At 40.7% G+C, this 18,276-nt stretch overlaps 1 protein-coding gene and 1 long non-coding RNA gene across 5 annotated transcripts in view; one reads left to right on the top strand and one right to left on the bottom strand.

Annotated features, from left to right (window-relative positions):
• The window catches only part of LOC117527550, a 250,767-nt gene that overhangs the window by 214,138 nt on the left and 18,353 nt on the right, over positions 1–18,276 (bottom strand). The window lies entirely within an intron of this gene.
• The window catches only part of znf385c (zinc finger protein 385C), a 453,093-nt gene that overhangs the window by 421,403 nt on the left and 13,414 nt on the right, over positions 1–18,276 (top strand). For all 4 annotated transcript variants that reach the window (XM_034189945.1, XM_034189946.1, XM_034189947.1 and 1 more), the window contains 2 exons: positions 13,858–14,226; positions 14,324–14,511. In XM_034189945.1, coding sequence (XP_034045836.1) covers positions 13,858–14,226; positions 14,324–14,511 — 557 coding nt within the window. The remainder of the gene's footprint in view (positions 1–13,857; positions 14,227–14,323; positions 14,512–18,276) is intronic.

The following is an 18,276-nucleotide window of genomic DNA, read 5'->3' as shown; positions in this document are numbered from 1 at the left end:
CTCCATGTCACTGTGCGTTACTATTATTTTTCATTGTGGGTCGATAGCAGCATTAAACTTGGTCTGTGGGCAGGAGGTCGGGGTTCGACTGAACTGCCCACTTTAAGTGAGCTGTGAGCTTTTAATCCGCGGTTTTTTGCAGCTGCTTGACTCGTCGTCACCTCTTAAAGCGCGGTGATCAGCACACCTGCGGTGAGCTTTACAAAGACATTTTTATACTGTTTTTCCTCCTTTATTTAGAATTCTGAGCTGAGCCGCTTCGTATCTGGTCGTTAAAAACAGCTGATCCTCCGCGACGCGTCAACAACTAACACTATTTTCCACTCAAATGCACCTAAAATCTCTTTCTGAGGACCACATGATGTGAAAATGCAATAAAACTTTCTTACCTGTAAATCTGGTCCTGTTTTCTGCATAAATAAATGTTATCCATTCTTTGTGCTCAAACGCCAAAGCAGGGGCGAATCTAGATGGAATGGGGGCGTGGGGCAAGGATGTGCCCCCCCACAACACCCCTAGATTAAAGGTGCAATTTTGAAGCCGTTTTTTACTACAACTAATATTGCTTAAAATAATAATAATTTCGACAAGTAAAATGTTTAGAGAGAATTTAAATGTTAGAAAAATGTTAGAATTTAATAGTTACCTTTATAAACAATGTAGGCTCGAAATTGCAAGTTTTACTGTTACAGTGCTGTCAACAGTTAAATATGAGGTCAAGAAAGACGTCTTTATTTTACTTTTTATAAAACAAGTATTTATTTTCATTGAAGTCAAGAAAGGGTGACTATAAAGTGAGTTTTGGCAAAACAGGTATCATTGTCATGTTGAGGTGGCAGAGGGTTGTTGTCGGCAGCTGGGAAAAGTAACTAAAAAAGTAACTAGTAATCTAACTTAGTTACTTTTACAATTGAGTAATCAGTAAAGTAACTAAGTTACTTTTACAATTGAGTAATCAGTAAAGTAACTAAGTTACTTTTTCAAAGTAACTGTGGCAACACTGTTCACGACAATATCGTCTCAAGGCGCTTCACAACATAAAAACAGTTAAAAATTTAAAACACAATAAAAACAACCATAAGAAAAAAAACAGCAGTAAAAAAGTACAAGATTAAAAACACATCATAACACTAATGATAAAACAGGGAAAACAAATGAGTCTTAAAACGTGATTTAAAAGTCTCCACAGTGTCTGACTGCCGAATGTGTGCCGGCAGATCGTTCCACAGAGCTGGGGCACGATAGGAGAAAGCTCTGTGACCGGCAGACTTCTTATTCACCCTGGGAACACACAGAAGTCCTGCACCCTGAGAACGCAGGGCCCGAGCTGGTACATAGGGGCTTATCAAGTCAGCCAGATAGGGAGGTGCAAGTCCATGAACAATTTTATAAACTAAAATCAATACTTTAAAATCCGATCTTGCAGAAACAGGAAGCCAGTGCAGGGATGCCAAGATTGGCATAATGTGGTCAAACTTTCTGCTCTGTGTCAAAAGTCTGGCAGCAGCATTCTGAACCAATTGAAGACCCCTGATCCTGGACTGCGGTAAGCCAGAGAATAGAGCATTACAATAGTCCAATCTAGAAGAGACAAACGCATGAATCAAAGTCTCAGCATCAGCCATAGACAGAATAGGACGAATCCTCGCTATATTTTGCAAATGAAAAAAGGCAGTCCTTGTAATGTCTCTAATGTGGAGATCAAAGGACAATGCAGGATCAAAAATTACTCCAAGGTTCCTCACTTTATCCGTATGATGTATAACACACGGACCCAAGATAAATGCTAGCTGATCAAATTGATGCCGATATCTCGCTGGACCAAAAACCATAACCTCAGTCTTATCAGAATTTAAAAGTAGGAAGTTACTAGACATCCAACTTCTCACTGATGCAAGACAATCCTCCAAGGACTTTATGTGAGTAAGATTACCAGCAGTTATTGGCATATACAATTGAGTGTCATCAGCATAGCAATGAAAGGGAATCCCAAAACGCTGCAATATATTCCCGAGGGGTGCTACATAAAGAGAAAAAAAGCAAGGGGCCCAAAACAGATCCCTGAGGAACCCCAAACTTCATGTCTCTACGATCGGAGGAGGTTCCATTACACAATACACAGTAGGAACGACTAGACAGGTACGACGTCAACCATGCAAGAGCAGTTCCAGTAATCCCAAAGTGATTCTCCAGCCTATTGAGTAGAATATGGTAATCCACAGTGTCAAATGCAGCACTAAGATCCAGCAGCACCAGGACCGTAGTGATATCCGAGTCCATTGCTCACAAAAGGTCATTCACTACTTTAGTAAGTGCTGTCTCTGTGGAGTGAAATCTTCTAAAAGCAGACTGCAGTGGCTCAAAAAGATTATTCTCAGTGAGATAGTCCACGAGCTGTCGCAAGACCACTTTTTCCAGGATTTTAGAACAAAATGACAGATTTGATATCGGTCTATAATTCTTCTTTGATTTTTTAAGTAATGGTTTGATCACTGCAGACTTAAAACACCTAGGAACAGATCCAGAAGTCAATGAGAGGACATCAGCTGAGATCCTTCTCAGCTGATGTCCAGTGAGTCCATCAGAAAGTTTTGTGCGTGCTCAAAACTTTGAGGGACATCACATGGGAAGCTTTCCCAGTGGTGGCACATTTGTTTACAGTTTTGTCCTCTACTTGTTTATGTCTACGATATTCATGCGTTCATATCCTGTGGTTGTCCGATGTTTCAGATTGATGGACGAAGGTTGTTTGATGTCCTTGCTGTTGCACCCACACTGTGCCATCACCATGGAGATGACACTGTCAGCACACGGTTGTAGTAAGGAAGTAGGACATCATGATCCCCGAGCAAGTCAGATTGTAGCCATATTTGCATTCAGGTCTTGGGGAATCCCACTCAAATCTGGCTCCCCCCAGTGCACATATATGTCTTGAAAGCAGGAAAATCATTCTGCTGAATTTGTCTCGTTGAGGAAATGTGACATTATCAGTCCATCAGAGCTCTACATCCACCAGACACTGACGGATTAAGTGATATTTGCCACCAGAAAAATTATTTCAGTCCATTACTAATCCGTTTACTCAGTTCTTCACAGTGTGGCTACACCTTAAGTGGAGCCTCAATACATCACCAATGGCTTTTAAGCAAATGTTTCAAAATGTACCTCTTGATGTCCCCCCTCTGGTCTTGAAACAAAATAAAACACACATTGGTGCAGTGTCTGTACTTGCAGTAGTGCTTGAATATGCAATAACTAGAAAAGAAGTTCTATAACCTGTTATATTTACACCTTTTGCTGCTTTCCTACATGTTTTTTTTTCCACTTAAAGTACCACAAAAACATATCAGCATGAAGCCACGGAGAAGCAAAGATGGCATTTACTATCTTATGATGGGACTAATTGATGTTTAAAAACCACATCTCTGGGTAAAAAGGGCAGACAAAGTGACATAGGGCAGAATCACAATTAGAGCCCAACCGATATGGATTTTTTTAGGCCGATGCCAATTACGATATTTGGATGAAAAAAATGCCAATAATCGATAAATCGGCTGATTTGCTGATAGCCGATAAATCAAACGATATTTTTTTTTAATGAATAAAATGTTCTTTTTTGGACCCTTAACAAAAAAGGTATGAGCTAAAAGCTGAAGCTTTGTCCTCATATTGATTAACTTTATAACAGAGAAGAATTTTCAAGTTCAAAAAATGCAATCAAGAATTAAACTTTTGTGAAATTAGTAAATACATATCCTTAAAAAGAGTTGTGAAATACATCTGATCTTGTATCTCTTGTTGCTGCAACTTAGATATAGGTTATATTACAGGTAGAAAAACTTTTTCAGTTGCAGACAAGTAATTGTGAGAGGAAAGAAACACAAACACTAAGGAAACATTATTTTCACAACACTCCTTTATTTTTCTATTCTGCAACTTTCAAGAACAAAAAACTTTCAAACAACCTTAGTGCAAGCAGAGGTTGGTAGAACATTTTAACAAGAAAACATGGACCCTGATATGTGAGGAAGCTATCATATTTGTAACAGTAAAATAAGATTCTTTTCACAAGACCCTGTAGTATGTTTGTGCAATTTTCAAGAACAGTAACAAAGAACTGTCTAGTACAAAAAAAATCTGTGCAAAGTTGCATTAATCTCTAAGGACAAACGGTGCAAAGACATTTTACATTGCCGACACAAACATTATTGCAGTAACTGTTGTGTTTATGAGAAATTATCGGCGTTCTATCTGCAAAATTTCGGCCAATAGTGAGTACTTTGAACAGGGCTTATATCGGCCGATAATATCGGCCGGCCAATATATCGGTCGGGCTCTAATCACAATGGCCACAGACGAAGGGCCGGATCAGATGGGACAAGCATCAATCACCATCCGCTTTGATTGATTCCACTGTTGAAACCATCTTCAAGGGTCCCCTGTCTGTCACCACAGTAAGAATGATTTAAGGTGAAGATTTTTCCCATGGAACTTGTTTATGTTCTCGGGCTGCCACAGATCAATGCTTGGTGTCTGCTCGCATAATGAGACCAATATTCATATTCATATTTGCTGTGTGGCTACGCTTAACATTCTTAGAGGATCAATCTACTCCTGAATAGAATGCTCTTCAGAGCTGTTTACAGTGTAAAAGACTGTCAGATTTAATTAGACTCTAAAACTTTGATTCAGTTCTTTTCTGGTTAAGGAAAACTGATGACAGCCTTCACAGCATTGATTCAACTCCCCGTAATTTCCTGCCGTGTGCTTTTGAGAGTTCTAGTCTACACTTCGCACATCATCCCTGCCAATATGTTGGCCTTTACTCTGACAGTTTGTCAAAGTTGGTGGCAGTTAATGCTTTCATGTAGACGGTCAGAGGGCAGCCAGGAAACGGGCATAATCCCACCATTGACAGAATATTTTTATTTGTGTGTCAACAGAATATTGTGAGGGGAAAAAAAAAAGAGAAATTTCATTGGAATTTGGTGGACAGAAAATTCTTGGGTTCAGAAAGTTAATTACATTTTGAGACAGGTGTCTGTCACAATGGGTATTAATTAATATTTGTGGGATAGGTTTTGAGTGGCACAAGAGGTTTGCATTAGAGGTGGGCGATACCGGGAATTTTGATATTGATCCGATAGCAAGTAAATACAGGCCCAGTATCGCCGATATCGATACCGATACTTTTTCATATTTAAGCTTCATCGATCCAAAGGATCCAAAAGACCTAGCATAGAATTTCACCAAACATTGTACATGACAACAAAATACTTTATTATCACAATCAACATTTTTGTTTAAAAAATATCACTCAACACAACTTAAAACAAAATCTCCTGAGGAAGAGAGCTGACAAGCCACAATACAAGGGTGCGCTGCTCCGTGTTGTGTGACACAGCGCAGTGCTTGAGTATCAATCTTTTTACACAAGGATCGTTCAATATCAATACCAGAGTTGGTATTGGTATTATCGATATTAGGATCGATCCGCCCACCTCTAGTTTCATGATTGCATCCAAATGAGAAAACCCCTGGTTCAAGGGCATCCATGGCCCAGTCTCTGTGTGCATCTGCAGTTGCATCAGGAAGGCCATCCGGTATAAAACTTGTGCCACATCAACCAGAGATTCAATGCCAGAATTCTTTGTGGTGACCCTGGATAAAATATGAGAAGCCAAATCTAATTAGTTAATTGTGAGATCTTTTCCAAATTTGTTGGCTTTAATCTCTGTTTTTCATTGTGACATGGATATTTCTCTCTTATGACATTGTTTTTTATGACATATTTTACTTTTCTATTTTAACATTCTTTTGGTGTCATCTGAATTTCTTTTTTGTCATTTGCATTGTGAGATAACTATTCCTTTGATTTATTTATTTATTTTTTTTACTTTGTTTTTAACATTGTTGCATTATATCATCAGAACATTTATTATTAACTTTTTTAACCTTCTTGGCTTGACATAACCAAATTTTTTTTTACTTTTGTCTCTTTTTGTCAATGGCTATTTCTTTAAGTTGTCGCCTAACATTATGACATCATCATGTAGTTGCCCTTTGTCTTTCTTTTGACTTTATCACAACAATATCACTGTGCCATTATTTTTATTGCAAAAAAGCTATAAACTACAAAAATGCACTGTCAAATTAAAGGCCAAACTTTGTAGACGTAAGCATGAGCACTTAAGCAAATTTGGCTGCCTGTGCAATACGCAAAATTTACTTTAGAAGGTGTCATAAAATAAGTCGGGCTGACTGAAAATAGAGTGCAAAAAATGTTGAAATGGGATTTCAAAAATAATTAGAACAATATACGTAGCTTACAGCACTAGTTATTTCAGTAGCCTTCAGTTTGATGTTTGATGTTGACACGTCCTTTGCATTTAGTTAAAAAAGAAATCAAATAGACCATTGCTTTCCAAGGCAAGTGACATTTATATGAATGAACTCTCCCTTTAAAACACTTGATAATCCATTCATATTCAAACAAGACTGAGATTTTGAATCTAAAAATAGAAATACACTTGCTTAGATCTATTGTTTTGGAATTATGACATCATCCAAATATTTCCTTTTCCTTTTGGCTTTCTTTTAACATTCTTGTGTTATGACATCCACATATTTTTCCTTTTATTGCTTTTATTTTATCACTGTTGTCACAGATCAGACACTAGGGACACTATGGCAGTTGACCCCTTTGCAGAGTAACACACACTGAAACACTGTGATAAACAGGGATTTATTAATAAAAACAGACGTGTTATCGCCACAGGGAGCAATAATCTAAACTCAGTAACACAAAGACCTCAATACTAAAACACAACTTAGGAAGGACAACTTAACAAAACACATATCAAAAACAAAATCCAAAATAGTCTAAATAAACATGGCACTGTAATTCAGGCAAACCAAAATAGTCACCAAAGTCATACGTCCAAAATAAGCAGGTTCAGTGGAAACACACAAGGGTCACATGTCACTTCACGGCTAATAAAATCCACAAAAATTGAGTGGAAGGAAATACTTATCTTTGGGAATCTCAGAGGGCTCAGGGAACAAGGAGCCAACAGGAGCTAACAGTAAACATACACGAGGGAACAAGGAACCAGGAAACTCCGAATGGCACAGCAACAGTTTACTCACTAAGAAGACCAAAAACACTGACGGTGCATTTCAACAAACCCGGCCCGTGTGTCTGTTAGGAAGCCCGTTTAAAGCACCACGACTGTGAGCAATTGGCTCCCTAACGAACCACGCAGAGAAGCGGCGACTTGCGCACAGGGGCGCACACTGTCACCAGGAAATGTGGAGGGAAATGAACACACCACATGTGGAAGAAACGCTACAAAAGAATGTACAGGAAGACAACAAACCGCACACAAACTAACAGGAGGGCAGGGCACAAACCTAAAAAGTAATGAGGGACAAAGCTAAAGCCACCTTGAGTCCTAGCACAAATTTGATCCTCGCTCAGTCACACAAGATTGCAAGCCAAGGAGTAAACGCGTTGTAAACGGTTGTAAACTGAGCGAGGCCCTGCACGCAGTGACACGCAGTGTTTGCAAATAGGTCACGTGATGTTCACAGGTAGTTCATGCAAGTGGCACAAAATTTTTGCGTGCGCCTCCAGGCGTTCCGATGTGAACGTGGATCATAACAAATGTGAGCTGCTATTTCCTTAATTTTACCTCTAACATTCTTCCCTTATGACATCATAAAAGAGTATCTTTCTTTTAACATACCTATATAATGACATCATTCAGATGTATTATCTCCACAGTGTAGTTGGTCAGTGTTCACATACGTGATCCAGGAATGAGACATAGTCCGTTGCGGGATACACCAGATGAATAGAAAGTGATCCAGGATTTCCGCTGTGGTGTGATTTTTACTGTAAATCTACATGGCACGTAATCACACACAGACTAAAGAAAAGTCACAATCCTCACGACCTTCTGTGTAAACTGGCAGAGGTGATGATGGCGTTCATGGGCGCATTTGGTGGAGGATGGGGGGGCATGTCCTCCCCACCACCACCTTTTCAACCGGGGGAACAGAATATGGTATGTCCCCCCCCCCACCTTCTGACATATATGTGTGTACTTGAAACATGCTATGCCAGTCTTATGTGCAAACCATGTTAGAATAGTATCTTTGTTTCTGCAAGTTTGTATTTTTAGCAGCATTGACTTGTTTACAAAACCTGTTTCTTGTTTGTCACATTCTGAATTTTGTGGGACTGCATTTGCCCAGATTTGAAACCAAAAATAGTTGCCTCTAGGGACTAGTGTCTACACATAAGTATCAATGGACCATATGCTAATTTAAATTCTGAAAGTTAGAAAAGAAAATCAGAAAAGCTATCTGGGACCTCAGAAAGCCCATCTGCAATTCTTGCTTGATCTCCAAAATCAGTCTATGCAAGCGAAATTATGTTCAGTATGAGTGTTGTCATTCTTGCCACTTCGAAAATTAAATTCATTATAAGTAATTTATCCTAAACTTATGATCTGTTGTTTTTTCAAACTTATGCAAAAACAAATCTTGAGAAGAAAATACAGTATGCGATAATTAATAATTATTAAGAGCCTGTTCTTTCATATTTATGAATACATTTTACCACATTGCAGTTGTGTTTTAATGAAAACTCAACCTGTCATTCTTTTTGAGTTCTATACATGTGGTGATACCTTATTTACACCAGGATGTTAATAAAATCAATGCTGGCTATTCTCAGAATAAAGTACTTATATCCACAGTTTCAAATTGCATAAGTCAAATGGTATCCACTTTATGGTCTTCTCAAAACATTAAAATTACTTTTCTGGATGCTCAGAATGCATCTGAGCTTATCTAGAAACCGTTGGACACCTGGCCTATGGGCTTCGGCCCTGCGGGCCTCACACTTTGTCCCCCCAATTTCTAGTTCTATATTGCACCCTTGATGCCGTTGGCAGATTGATCACTTCATTGGCGCATTTCTGTATTTAAATGGTTTTGGCTGTTTCAAGTTTGAAGCTTACATTTTAATATGTCAGACGGTGCATGTTATCTTAAATGGTTCTTTGCTGAATGATGACCTGACCCTTTGCATTTTTAGAGACCTTTGATTCCCACCAGCCTCTCTATCTTGCCCAATACGGTGCCTCCTAAATCCATTGATCAGTATCACTCACTCTGGAGAATTCTCCGGTGACCTTGTTTTCACATAAGCTCAGGATGATACCTGCCCCAGCCCCCGACCAGAGGACATGGAGTCCCTCAGGGGTCACTCTTATTACAGAGCGCACACGGTCTAATCTTGCTCCTATATAGGTCCTTTTTCTTCAGCTGGAATGACAGAGGAAAGCCCTTATCTACAATGATGAATTTACTCTGGGACTTAAAATGGAAAATCAGCGGGGCACGGTCGTGCACGCTGCGTGCATGGAGAAAGTGCAGTAAATGAAATGGAGACATTCACCAAGCGTAACACTCAGTGCTCCAGGGTGAAGCGTGTGTTTCCTTTGGGGGAGCAAGGGGGTGAAAGGGAGACATGTAATGGAACTCCTGTGGCTTATCGGCTGACCAAGCAGTCAGTGGGTTTGTTTATATTGACTGAGACTCCAGTTCCACTTGATATTTGAATAGTGAGTGAAAGAGGAAGGAGAGAGGCGGGAGGTAGGGGAGCCTGATGGTGTTTTCTACTCAAAACTGATGCTAATCTAACGTTTGGACTCCAACATGACTTTGAACTATTTTAAGCTTCAATAAGTTATTTCTTGCCAAAATTAATGACTTGATTTCTATAAAACTGTGTGAAAATGTTTGGTGTGAAGTTTGAGTGAAATGGCAAAAAAACAGGTAATGTTTAAATATATACATGCATACTTGTACATACAACCCCAATTCCAAAAAAGTTGGGATGTTGTGTAAACTGTAAATAAAAACAGAATACACTGATTTGCAAATCCTCTTCAATCTATATTCGATTGAATACACCACAAAGACAAGATATTTAATGTTCAAACTGATAAACTTTGTTGTTTTTGTGCAAATATTTGCTCATTTTGAAATGGATGCCTGCAACACATTTCAAAAAAGCTGGGACAGTGGTATGTTTACCACTGTGTTACATCACCTTTCCTTCTAACAACACTCAATAAGTATTTGGGAACTGAGGACACTAATTGTTGAAGCTTTGTAGGTGGAATTCTTTCCCATTCTTACTTGATGTACGACTTCAGTTGTTCAACAGCTGGTAACAATCTGGATGGTCTTTTTCCTCTTTTGTCCGGAGGACACAACGTCCATGATTTCCAAAAACAATTTGAAATGTGGACTCATCAGACCACAGCACACTTTTCCACTTTGTGTCTGTCCATTTCAAATGAGCTCGGGTCCAGAGATGGCGGCAGTGTTTCTGGATGTTGTTGGCATATGGCTTTTGCTTTGCATGGTCGAGTTTTAACTTGCACTTGTAGATGTAGCGACGAACTGTGTTAACTGACAATGGTTTTCTGAAGTGTTCCTGAGCCCACGCGGTAAGATCCTTTACACAATGATGTCGGTTTTTAATGGAGTGCCGCCTGAGGGATCGAAGGTCACGGGCATTCAATGTTGGTTTTCAGCCTTGCCGCTTATGTGTAGAAAGATTCTCCAGATTCTCTGAATCTTCTGATTATATTATGGACTGTAGATGATGGAATCCCTAAAATCCTTGCAATTGAAGACAACTGTTGTACTATTTTTTCATGCAGTTGTTCACAAAGTGATGATCCTCGCCCCATCTTTGCTTGTGAACAGCTGAGCCTTTTGGAGATGCTCCTTTTATACCCAATTATGACACTTACCTGTTTCCATTTATTAACCTGTTCACCTGTGGAATGTTCCAAACAGGTGTTTTTTCAGCATTCATCAACTTTCCCAGTCTTTTGTTGTCAAAATGAGCAAATATTTGCACAAAATCAGTTTGAACATTAAATATCTTGTCTTTGTGGTGTATTCAATTGAATATAGGTTGAAGAGGATTTGCAAATCATTGTATTCTGTTTTTATTTACATTTTACACAACATCCCAACTTCATTGGAATTGGGGTTGTTCTCCTAAAAGTTGATTAGCTTATTCAGCCAGTCAGGAACTCAAAATTAGGTCTGTGGTCTAATCCGTACCTACTCCATGAGTAAGCAAGGTTCTGACAGTTGCAAAAAAAACCTTTTTTGATTATAGAAAGAAACCTCAAGCAGACCCAACTCAGTGGGGTGACCATCTGCTTTGGCCAGTCTAACTAGACAGAACAAAATGCACAAGACTGTCAGAGCATCCAGTGACAGAAATGTGGCAGCTAAACAGCCATATAGTAAAGGGATGTCTCTGGAACATCATACGAAACAGTTAGTTAGGAATTGTTTTTTCCAGATCCGGAATATCTCTAAACTTCGAAAAATGGTGTCTTTTGAAGAGTTAGAGATGATTGTACATGCTTTTATATCTTCGCGACTGGATTACTGTAACAGTCTGTTCACGTGTCTTAATAAGAAAGAACTGGCTCATTTGCAGGTTGTGCAAAACTCCGCTGCACGGCTTCTGACCTGCACCCACAGGAGAGCCCATATTAGCCCAATACTCAAGTCCCTGCATTGGCTCCCTGTCTCGTTTAGGACAAATTATAAAATCCTGGTGCTTACATTTAGAGCTCTGCATGGGCAGGCTCCGGAATACATCAAGGAACTGATCCAACCGTATGTGTCCACCAGGGGCCTGAGGTCCTCCAACCTGAACCTGCTGATGGTTCCCCGTACCTGTTTTAAAACTCGAGGGGACAGATCTTTTAAAGCCGTGGCGCCGCGCCTTTGGAATGAGCTTCCCTGCTCCCTTCGCTCGATAGACTCTGTCGATGTTTTTAAAAAGCAACTTAAGACTCACCTTTTTAAAATTGCATTTTAGCTTGATTTTCTTTTAAATGTTTGTATGTGTTATTTTGTATTTATTGATTTTATCATGTGAAGCACTTTGTGACCCTGGTCTGTGAAAAGTGCTACATAAATAAAGTTTACTTACTTACTTACGTACTTAAAGTCGAGGGTTAACAATGACAGACAACCCGAAGACTGGAGTCCAAGTAAAACAGGCTGCATTAGTAAGTTAGTGACTGTGTTCATTCCAGACCAGTCAGTGAAATAGCAGATTCCCACTATCTCAACCGATCCCTGAGGAAAGTCCCCCCCCCCCCCACACACACACACACAAATAAATAAATAAATGCCCCACATCCTGTAAAGCAAGTTCTTCACTTCAAAAGTTCCAGTATACCTAGACTGCACTCATCGCTATGCATGAACAATCCCAGGCATGATACTGCATCCCACACCTATTCCCAATTCCCAATTCTTTCTGTGCCGAGGCTCATAAGCATTCCCCACATAGATCCAAAGAGAGTGTTCAGGCTCTTCCTGACCTTTGAAGCGCACATATTGAGTGAGTACCATAAGTGAGTCAGTCAGTCTCTGCACCAGGACCTCAGCCAGCCAGAATCTTTGAGAGAGAGCAGAACAGAAATTCACTCTGGACCATTTTCCTCAAAATAAGAATATTTTTATTTTCACTGGTGGCATGGAGCTTTTCTGGGACCTTCCTGCCTTTCCATGTGCATACATGAAAATCCTAAGGCAGGACACCCACCCCCTGCTCTGCCCCCTACTGGGGAACAGAACAAACCAGCATCAATGACAACAAACATGACATTGATTAAGTTAGACCCAGTATGAAAGAAGGAGTTGGGTGTCAACAAGCAGACCAAACCAGAAGGTCCCTGGTTCAAGACCACCTGCTGATTCTCCATATAAGGTGGAGGTGCATCAGGAAGGGCATCCAGTGTAAAACGTGTGCCAAATCAACATGCAGATCCATATCGGCACTGCTGTGGTGACCCCAAATGAAAAAGGGAGAAGCTAAAAGAACTGACTGGGGTGGACGCAGGTTGCAAACCGGTTTGCACATCAGCAGAGTGGCACCGCGTGGGCAGGTTAAAGCCAATTAAACTGGGCACCCCAAATGACTTAGCCAATGAGCTGATAGCAGGTAATCAGCTGAGCCACTAGCTGAGAAGTGCTGATGATGAGAGATGACCTGGGCTTGACCTCATGCCCTGCCTGAACTAATGCTTTGCTCAGCGTAATAATCACACAGTCTAATCCACCTTAACTTCAACTTCATCATCCAATTAACATTTAACATCCTCGTCAGCAGTAGAGTCTGACACTGTGGGAACTCCCCAAGAGCTCCCCATCGATAATGTGACTGACTGAGGTGAGAGGTAATACAACAAACTATAAGATGATTGTAAGTTAGAACACAAATCTTTACTCTGGATTTAAGAATCAGTTATCTCTACGAATACACAACAGAAAAAGTGCACAATAAGAGAAAACTTTATAAACCAGGTTTAACAAAAGTTGGTGAAAACGTTGTTCTGATGTTAAATTGAAAGTATAAAATTTTTGGTTTGATGTGCAAAAACATGGAGGTCACCAGGGCATTGTAAAAGGTTGCAAGAAAGGACATTTTGTGCCTCGGCAGAGTTATGCACTTTAGTAAGTGTCCTCCTATTTTGTGGTGACTTTTTGTGTTTGGCTTTGGTAAATTGTTTAATTTGTTTAACATTGGTTTACTTTTGTGTCATTTGATTTAATTCAAACACTTCTTTTTTGCCTTATGCATTGCATTTGTGATTTCTACACTAAAATGTTCATTGTGAAAGTTTAATTTTTCTTTGTTTCTGCAGACAGTGAGCTTACTGAGTGGATGCAACATCCCTGATCATCTCTGAAGGTTTACTGCTGACTGTTTGCTTCTGATGCTGCCTTCTACAGGTCTGCAGTCTGATCTAGAATCAGTGAACCTGGAGGAGAAGCTCGAAGAGAGTCCCAGGAGCTCAGTGATGCTGACACCAGTGTCTGAGGTTTCCTCTGTGGAGTTGGTCACACTTTCGCTTCCTCAGATTTCCCCCTCCTCACAGCTGTCTGAGACTGCGTCGGACACCAGTAACCCCAAAGTCCCCGAGGCTGCCGAAGCTCCGGGCCCAGCCACCAATTCAGGCAATTATGCGGATACCTCCAGCACAAACAGGGAGCACCATGCCGATGAGGGTCGGGACACCAAAAAGACCAAAGCTCACCTGCACTGTCCTGTCTGTAAGGTCACGGTCAACTCCGTCTCTCAACTGGAAGCACACAACAGCGGTGAGACCCGAGTGTGAAGGGCTTCCTTTTCAAATGTATTCGCTGATTAACGTGTTTCCGGAGACAAACCTGCAAACTCCATAACTTTTTCCACTAGGTACAAAGCACAAGCTGATACTGGAGGGTCACAGAGTCCTGCCGCGGCGCAGGGGCAAAGTGGTGAGAGGGCGCGCAGGCTGTAAGAGCAAACGGCTGGGAAACAAAGGCAGCATCAGAGTTCCCAGCAAGAACTTCCAGTGTGAAGTGTGTGAGATCTTTGTCAACTCTGAGACCCAGCTCAGCCAGGTGAGGCTAGCAAAACTGAAGCTCGCCACCAGCGTTCCATAAATTCATAACAAATTTCTTTGTTTGAAACTGTTCTGAACATTTTGACCAAATAAATTGGTTTAGGAGGCAAAAATTTGAATCAGAAAAAAAATAAGACTTGAAATAGCCTTTATTCTCCAAGTATCCTCAAAGTATACAAGGAAACAGACTCCGGTTTGAGCTGCACTCTCTCTGTACAAGCATGTATAAATACACTAAACACTGAATAATTCACAAATAAAAAATGTGCAAATAAAATGTGGTGAAAAAATGTGTGTAAAAAGGAGAAACAAACAGATTGAAGTTGTACATGAGGTACATGAATTAGTGAGTTTTTTGGCAGGTTAAGTTGTTCATCAGTGTGACGGTCTGTGGAAAGAAACTGTTCCTGTGTCTGGTTGTTCCGACATACAGAGCTTTGTAACATTGACCAGAGGGGAGGAGTTTAAACTGTGTGTCCAGGGTGTGAGGGGTTTGCAGAGATGTTACCAGCTCACTTCCTGGTCCGGCACCAGTATAGGTCCTGGATAGAGGGCAGGCTGACGCCAATGATTTTTTTCTGCAGACCTGACAGTTGATTGAGGTCTGTGTCTGTCATGTTTGGAGCAGAGGGAAACCAAACAGAGATGGAGATGCACAAGATAGACTGGATGATGGATGTGTAAAGGGTGATAAGTAGTTCCTGGGGCAGATTGAACTTCCTGAGGTGTCTGAGGAAGTACATCCTCTGCTGTGCCTTTTTCCTGATGAAGTCTATGTGGGAGGTCCACTTCAGATCTTTGGAGATGGTAGATCCCAGGAATTGGAAAGTGTCCACAGTGGACGCAGTGTTGTTGAGGATGGGGGGGGGGGGGGTGATGGTGGATTCCTCCTGAAGTCCATTATTGTCTCCACAGTCTTGAGTGGGTTCAGCTCCAGGTTGTTCTGACCACATCAGAGGACTAACTGTTCTACCTCATGTCTGTATGCAGCCTCATCGCCATCCTGGATGAGTCCAATGATGGTGGTGTTATCTGCAAACTTCAGACATTTAACAGAAGGGGGCCCCTGAGGTGCAGTCGTTTGTATAGCGGGAGAAGAGCTGTTGGGAGAGCACACACCTCTGAGGGGTGCCAGTGCTGATTGTCCATGTGTTGGATGTGATGCTTCCCAGCCTCACCTGCTGTGTCCTGTCCATCAGGAAGTTGGAGATGCACTGACAGGTGGGAGCTGGTACAGAGGTTGGAGATTTTTTTTTTTTTTTTTTTGTGGAGAATGTTGGGGATGATTGTGTGAGCTGAAGTCCACAAACAAGATCCTCACATGTGTCCCTGCAGACTCCAGGTGCCACAGAATGTAATTCAGTCCCATGCTGACTGTTTGCACAGTAGGCAAACTGCAGGGGTCCAGCAGGGGTCCTGTGATGTAGGAGCATGATGCAAGACATCTCATAGCTGAGCATCACTGGGACTAACTGAAATATCGATGTAGTATATCTCACACTCATAATCCAGTAAAGGACAGGTGCACACATACACAGAAGGAGCGTGAAGCTACAGTATATGGCCCAAAAGCTCATAGAACTGGGAAACCTAGAACATGATCATGCATACAAATTTTAGAATCCAGGACAGAGGTTACTGATGTTGATCAACAATGACATGATGTGCAGAGTCCAGAGATTTTGAAGTGGATGCTGTAAAAATCCTGACTGATAGAAGGGCCAAACGTTCATAGAGTGAGGAAACAGTGATTAGTCATTACTTTGGAAAAAATTGGATACTGCGTTCATAAGTTACAGCACTGAAAGAAATATACGATGAACGGATGCAGACACATGGAGCAAGAGTCTATATCTCCCATTCCAGCATGGCCGGCAGGGAATAAAACATGCTAATTTTGAAGGATTGCACTTTGGTTCCTATAGACATAAGTCCTATACAGGCCCGTTGGCACTGGTGCTTATCTCCAGATAAGCACCAGAGTGGAGTGGATGAGAGTCTCAGACTCACCCTCGACAGGATGCTAATCCAGCGAAGACTACTTCCCCAGTCAAAGCTGGTACCCATTTACAGCTGGGTGTACTGAGAGAATGTGGATTAAGTGTTTTGTCCAAGGATACAACAGTTAGCATCAACGAGATTCAAACCCAGGTCCACAGATTGGCAGGCCAGCTCCGTATCCACTAAACTACCTACTTTGGTTCCACTGTACACATGACAGCATGTAATTGTTTCAAGCAAGACATGAAATGTGTCATACTTATTTGTTGTAGAATTTATCATGTAAGTAGAACTTTGTGTGGTGTCTGTCTGCAGTTGAGGTTTTTGCATTTTCCAAAGTATAAGATGCACCTGTCAAAAAATGCGATGATGAGAAAATGAGATTTTTGTCCATTGTTGTGTTCTTTTTCTTAGGCATATATTTCTTAGTATATAAGATGCACTGGAGTATAAGTTGCAGGGTCTCCCATACTAGTTTAAAAAAAAAATTATATATATTATGGAAAATATGGTAGGTTCTTTAGGCTTTTCCCTCTATCTCCTTTATGCTCAGGGGTCACCACAGCAGATCTGACACACTTCTGCATGTTGATTTGGCACAAGTTTTACACAGGATGCTCTTCCTGACAACACCACATTACATGGAGAATGGCCACAGGTGGTCTTGAACTGGGAACCTTCTGTTTTGAAAGCAAGTGCACTGACCCTTTGGCCGCCATTAATGAAAATTATGTTTTCATAAATTTACATACTATCAGTATTCCTCATCATCTCATGATAAAATGATATTGCAGAAAATATTCCATCCTAAAAAACTTTTTTGGGGGGCTCTCAAAGTTGTTTCTGCACTGTTTCTTTCTCTTTTTGCTCTGAATGCACCACTCTGCATTTAATCATTAGTGATCGATCTCTGCTCCCCTCCACAGCATGTCTTTTTCCTGGTTCTCTCCCTCAGCCCCAACCAGTCCCAGCAGAAGACTGCCCCTCCCTGAGCCTGGTTCTGCTGGAGGTTTCTTCCTGTTAAAAGGGAGTTTTTCCTTCTCACTGTCGCCAAGTGCTTGCTCACAGGGAGTCGTTTTGACCGTTGGGGTTTTACATAATTATTGTATGGCCTTGCCTTACAATATAAAGCGCCTTGGGGCAACTGTTTGTTGTGATTTGGCGCTATATAAAAAAAATTGATTGATTGATTGATTTTGCTTTAAATCAGTGTCTCCTGAACTTTTTTCAAACTGAGGACCATTTAACTAATAAAAAACAGTCTTGCAGACCACCTAACTCCCAAAAAACGTGTATCTCAAAAACGTGATGTGATTGGCAAAAACAAACACCAGATTTGGATTCAGCGCTCCCAAATTACCCAAAATCTGTTGAAAAACTCCATGCAAGAAAAACTGTGCTGACCAATGTAATGCACAGATCTTTATGGGTAAAAATGTGCATGTGTAGTCTGTTAATCTCCCCATTATCTCTTCATAATGCACAGACAAAATAAAATCAGGCATATGTAGAGGGCTAATAGTTATATTACCTCTTGATAATGTACAGATCTTTATGGGGGAATGAATTAATTTATTTATTTATTCGGCACACTACATGTTGAAAAAAAAGGTCTTACAATCAACACCTGTGGCTGTAATATCGCTGCATTATCTCTTCATAATGCACAGATATTTCTCAAAAAAACCAATCATATGTAGAGTGCGAATATCTATGTTCTCTTGATAATGAACAGCACCTTTATGGAAAAACAGGTGTGTGG

Source organism: Thalassophryne amazonica, chromosome 16, assembly GCF_902500255.1.
Source record: "Thalassophryne amazonica chromosome 16, fThaAma1.1, whole genome shotgun sequence".
Classification (NCBI taxonomy): domain Eukaryota; kingdom Metazoa; phylum Chordata; class Actinopteri; order Batrachoidiformes; family Batrachoididae; genus Thalassophryne; species Thalassophryne amazonica.
The sequence above is the reverse complement of the archived record's forward strand: the minus strand, read 5'-3'. Positions and strand labels throughout refer to the sequence as shown.